Source organism: Rhizopus delemar, genomic scaffold (genome assembly GCF_000149305.1).
Source record: "Rhizopus delemar RA 99-880 supercont3.19 genomic scaffold, whole genome shotgun sequence".
Classification (NCBI taxonomy): Eukaryota; Fungi; Mucoromycota; class Mucoromycetes; order Mucorales; family Rhizopodaceae; genus Rhizopus; species Rhizopus delemar.
The window spans coordinates 266603-271742 of record NW_027137845.1 but is presented as its reverse complement, the minus strand read 5'-3'; the positions used below and the strand labels follow the sequence as shown (position 1 = coordinate 271742).

At 32.1% G+C, this 5140-nt stretch overlaps 2 protein-coding genes across 2 annotated transcripts; both read left to right on the top strand.

Moving 5' to 3' along the window:
* Positions 1 to 2608: 2608 nt before the first annotated feature.
* RO3G_16229 (uncharacterized protein) lies at positions 2609 to 2755 on the top strand (the record flags this gene model as incomplete). The annotated part of the gene is made up of 1 exon (XM_067670813.1): positions 2609 to 2755. The coding sequence occupies one exon, from the start codon at positions 2609 to 2611 to the stop codon at positions 2753 to 2755; it is 147 nt and encodes a 48-aa protein (XP_067526914.1).
* Positions 2756 to 4277: 1522 nt separating this feature from the next.
* Positions 4278 to 4556, top strand: RO3G_16228 (uncharacterized protein; the record flags this gene model as incomplete). Its single annotated transcript, XM_067670812.1, has 2 exons — positions 4278 to 4385; positions 4515 to 4556. The coding sequence occupies 2 exons, from the start codon at positions 4278 to 4280 to the stop codon at positions 4554 to 4556; spliced, it is 150 nt and encodes a 49-aa protein (XP_067526913.1).
* Between the last annotated feature and the right edge of the window lie 584 nt (positions 4557 to 5140).

Here is a 5140-nt window from a genome sequence, read left to right as displayed (position 1 = left end):
GTACGCCTTTCTTTCTCAAAAAATTGAGCTTTTGGATCAAAATGCTACTGGCCAGCTTAATCAAACAGAATTAGGTGAATGGGCTATGAAGAAATTCAATTTATCAACCACTTTCCCAACAGACTATATCAAACATTCTCAAAAATGCTGAAACGTTATATAGTAATGTTAATGTTGTCAAAAATAGCAAAAGTCTAAAAACAACACGTTATCCTCAACTTCGTGATGAAGTCGAAAAGTTTGTTGCAGACATGAACAATAACAATCTACCAGTCAATCGAGACTCAATCCTTCGATATGTAAGACCTATTGCTTGAGTGAAGTATAGAATCCTTGAAAATGAAATTTCATTTTCTTCTGGATGGCTCACTAAACTTTTTAAGCAAATTGGAGTAAAATGCAGGCCAATGCATGGTGAAAGCGCCTCGGTAGACATTACTTCTGAAAACATTCAGAACGAATTGAGGAAGATAGAAGAACTTCTTGGGCCATGTGATCCTGCAGACATCATGAACTTTGATGAAACAGGTTTATATTACCAGCAGCCACCAAGAAGAACCATATGTTCCGAGCCGCTTGATGGTCTAAGAATAGTAAAACCTGTCTGACAGTCGTATTGCTCTGTAACTCGGATGGGACTTACAAAGGGCAGCCAATTATTATCGCACAAGACAAGAGCCACAAATGTTTTAAAGCAAGAGCTAATTTGTTATCCATGGCTGCAATTGGAAAAAAACATGAAATGGAATACCATTTTCCTACTAATGCTTGGATGACAACATACGTGAAAAGGTTAAATGTTGCCTTTGGAAGACAGAATAGAAAAATTGCTCTTCTTTTAGATAATGCGTCCATTCATAAAATAAGAATTCCGCTCGACAATATTAAATCGATATTTCCCCTGACAAACACGACTAGCAAGCTACAGGTTCTTGATGTAGGTAACCTATTGTTTCTTGATAAAATGCTATATAAACTGTCTTTTTGTTTACAGTTTTCTCATTAGTATTTTGTATACACAGGAATTATTGACAAATTTAAGGCACACTTCGGAGCCCAGCAGTACGATCGTGCTTTATGTCTGTATATCAGTAAAAAGTTGGATAATCTGAATGTTTACAAAATGGATCAAGCTCAGTTTATGTTTTTTCTAGCTAATACATGGCTTAAAGTAAAACCAGAAACAATAAATGGAATACTCCCATATCTCCTCAGGAAGTTTGACAACAATGTTACTGATGTTAGCCAGTTGAACCTTGAAGCAGATGAAAGCGAGATGATAGTATGTTATACAACAAGCACTACTAATAATGAAGAAACGGCAGAAGGCAACATAGATGAAACAGAAGAAAATGATAATACAGAGCAAGATGAGCAGTGTGTCGATATAGTAGAGTGTAAAAAACGGTTGAGATAAGCCTATGAAACTATTCTCATATACGAAGTTCCTTTAGATGATCTTGATCGTAAATTACATTGCCGAATTCGGATGAGATTAGCTGACTCTTGTGCTGAATTGAATGTCAAAAGAGCAAACAGATCTTCGATCCTATTTACAAAGTAAAAAATTTATTGTTAGAGTGCTCCAAAAAACTATCTTATAAAAAACTTTTCTATTTAGTGGTAAAAAATATTTGTGTTGCACCCTTAAATAGAATAGTGGTATAGTGGTATTTATGCTGGGGACTTATGCCGTTCTTTAGAAATTCACCCATAAATAGAAACTACCCTTAAATCAGACACCCTTAAATAGAGCGACTACTGTATAAGTTTTTGTAAGTATTTGAAGGATTTGACTGGCTGCAAGTACATACTGACTTTATTACGAGAATAGAATAAAAAAACATTTAGAACAAGCCTACCTCTTTGAAAAATCATTAGTTAAATCATACTCTGAATGCGACTATGTTGTTAAGTTCTGGGGACCATTAGTTGAGAAGGTGTTTAAAAACACTTCGATCATTCCTCATTGGTAATACACTGTAGTTTGTTGCATTTTACGAGACTTATGCTTTTATTTTAAATACTCTCTGTCTCTATCTCTCTTTTTTTTAGGGGTGATAAAATTCCTGGCTCTATAATTTCATTAGGCATGAAAATGAAAATGGCCCTTCGCCTAGTTGTAACCAACAGCTCTGAACTTCATGATCATGGTTACGGTGAAGTAGCCAAAGAATGCTCTACATCAAAATATTCCAAAAACAAGAGAAAAATCGTTGTAGCTTCAAAAGCTTTATTGAACTCGATCGTCCAACAAAATGCAATAAATCATGAAAAAGATTGTGTTTATATTCCTTACTTGATTGCAATGGGTTTCGATATGCACTTATGTATAGTATTTTTGAAATCAAATGATTTTTATATCATCAAAAAGGTAAAAACAATAGCCTTTCCCTCAACCCTGGAGAACTTTGCAAAAGAATCGATTGAAGTTGTAAATGGACTTTTGGATCTCGTGGTTAGTAAAATAATAATAATAATAATAATAAAAGATTGTTTTGAATTTTGTTGACATTACTTTTGTAGGCTATGTGTGAAGCAATTCAAAAACATGCTTGTAGAGGGAAAAAAAAGAAAAAGAATTGACAGTTGTATTGGCAATATCACTATGAACGAAAAACAATATGGTATCAGCAAAGTTATCTGGGACAATGCAAAAGAAGATGAATTGGAAGACGAGGCAAGCGATGACGAAGAAGACGAGGTGGAGGACGATGAAGAAGACGAGGTTGAGGACGGCGATTGTGGAAACTGAATTGGTTAGTCGTTTATATATATACATACATACTTTTTTCTTTAAACATAACATTTGGTTTGAGGGTTGAGTAGGGTTGGCATTTTTTTTTAAAAAAAATAAATCTCAACAAAATTTCCAAATTCGTTATTCCTTTCTTTTCCTGGAGACTATTATATTTCAAATACATACCAAGTAGTTAAAAATAACTGTCATTATTATTCTTAAATAATTTCCAAATCACTGAAATTAAAAATAGTCATACTTCAAAGTAATACTCTAATTAAGGCCTTTGTCTAGACTAGCAACATAAGTTTGGATCACACCTTATTTTGTTATTCCAGACTTTTATAGTAATGCTCGTTAGAAAGTTTACTTTAAATCTTAATAATACTAGTAAAACGGCAAAAAAAATTATAATGGCATTGAGTAAAATAGCGAAAAGTTAGAACTGTCTCATGAATTCATTTTATTATGGATTTCAATATCACAAAGTGGTACAAACCCTATATGGAAGGGTAATTATCCTCGCGCCAGATTTTTGCTGGCCCGGACTTGCGCACCAGATTTTCTAGTTGACTTTTTTCGTACACCAGATTTTGATCCTGGCTATCCTTTAATAAACAATGTCAGTATATTAGACGGCACACTGCTTTGAAGTCACTGTTGTGAAGGAAAAAGGCGTGATGTAAACTGATACATGTACCCGTATTTTTTCGATATGCAGTGGCTATCTATAAAAACTGTATTCGACTCATAAATATGCATATTCACCTTTACTCAGCGGAATAAAACGAATTTTAAGTTAATTCCTTTGCGTTGAATATTGCTTATGCATCTATGACTAGATAAACCATCTTTTGTAACGCTTCTTTGCTTGTACACGATGTTACTAGTCTACTACTTTTAATATATTTTGTTTTACAACACAGTACAACGAAATACCAACGAACCGTATTCACCTAAAAACAGGAATTATTAGTATGGGCTGTGAGGCTGAGCGATAATCAGATATGCTGGTATGATTGACAACAAATCCTCAAGCTACCAATAAATTAATGAATTCGTTGCTTATTTATTTATGAAAATGATAAGCTTCACGCAAGAAAGAGAACACCACTGGTGTGCTCTTTTTAACTGTTGACTGAATAATGAAACATCAGTGTTTAAGCCTGTAAACGGATGCTTATTAAGGTTTAAACTGGATTGCAATCTAAATGTAATCATTTTCTTGATTAATGAACTTTATTTTCTTGAAGTAGCTTAGAAGAAAGTTTACATACCACTACAACTTTATAAATTACAGAAAAGCGTACAGCTTGGAGCAATTCTTTCTATTTGTATCTCTCTAGAACTTGAAGAATATTTCCCAATAACTTTTGGTTAGGGCTCTTCTATATTGTTTTATATTATTTGGCTTCGCCAAAATTACTTTTATGCTGCTACTTAATATTGGTCTAAACATATATTTCAATTACTTTTGTATTATAACTAGTTAAAAAAGACTACTTTAAGAATATAGAATCCTAAACTTTATAGAAACATGTTCAATACAGGTCCCAAAAGTTGTATATGTTGCTTTTTTCTTCATAAAGGTTTGAGGTTAAGGCCTCCTATACACGTAACTGCCTTATGCTCAAAGCCATACAATGTAAAAGGGATAAGATGGACACTTTGTTTATCCTTTTGATCTGTAATTTTCTTTTCATTCTAGTGTTTATTTGTTTATTATAAAGCAAATTTCATGTCACTTCCTATAACATATACTTTTCATTTGTAGAAATACTTCTATTTTGTATACTTTGTTAATGCTTTTTCTTAAACTAAATCGAACAATCTGTCGATTCGACCTAGACGTGTTACTAGATATGGATTTTATGACCAAACAGCTTGTGTTTCGCTTTTGTTTGTTGTAGACAAAAGATGCCTTTAATATTAAAAAAAAAAGTTAATACATACAATATATTGGGCTTCTTTATTTTTTTTTTAATAATACACCATTAAAGTTCCTGAATTTTTATGTGATCATTAAATATGATTGGACATACTATAAAGATGAGTGCTCATATTTAAACTTTTTTTTTTACTATTTTTTTTTTGAATATAAAAGTTGGATATCATTTTTAACTATAGCTTTTATTATTTGATTGGTGAATAAAAGGATAGAGTAAGGGGAATATATTCGTATAATATAATAATATAAAGTAGGTGTAGTACGAATGATATAGAATGCGATTCTCTTATTTATTTTTTAATACATATTTATGAGAAAGGGATAGAATAGATAAAAGATGTTATATACAAAGAGTAATATTATAAGTTGTAATTATAAACCCATTTCTCTTAATTCATGAATCATTATAGATGTTTCTTCATCAATAATAAACGTTTTCTTCAACTTGTCGG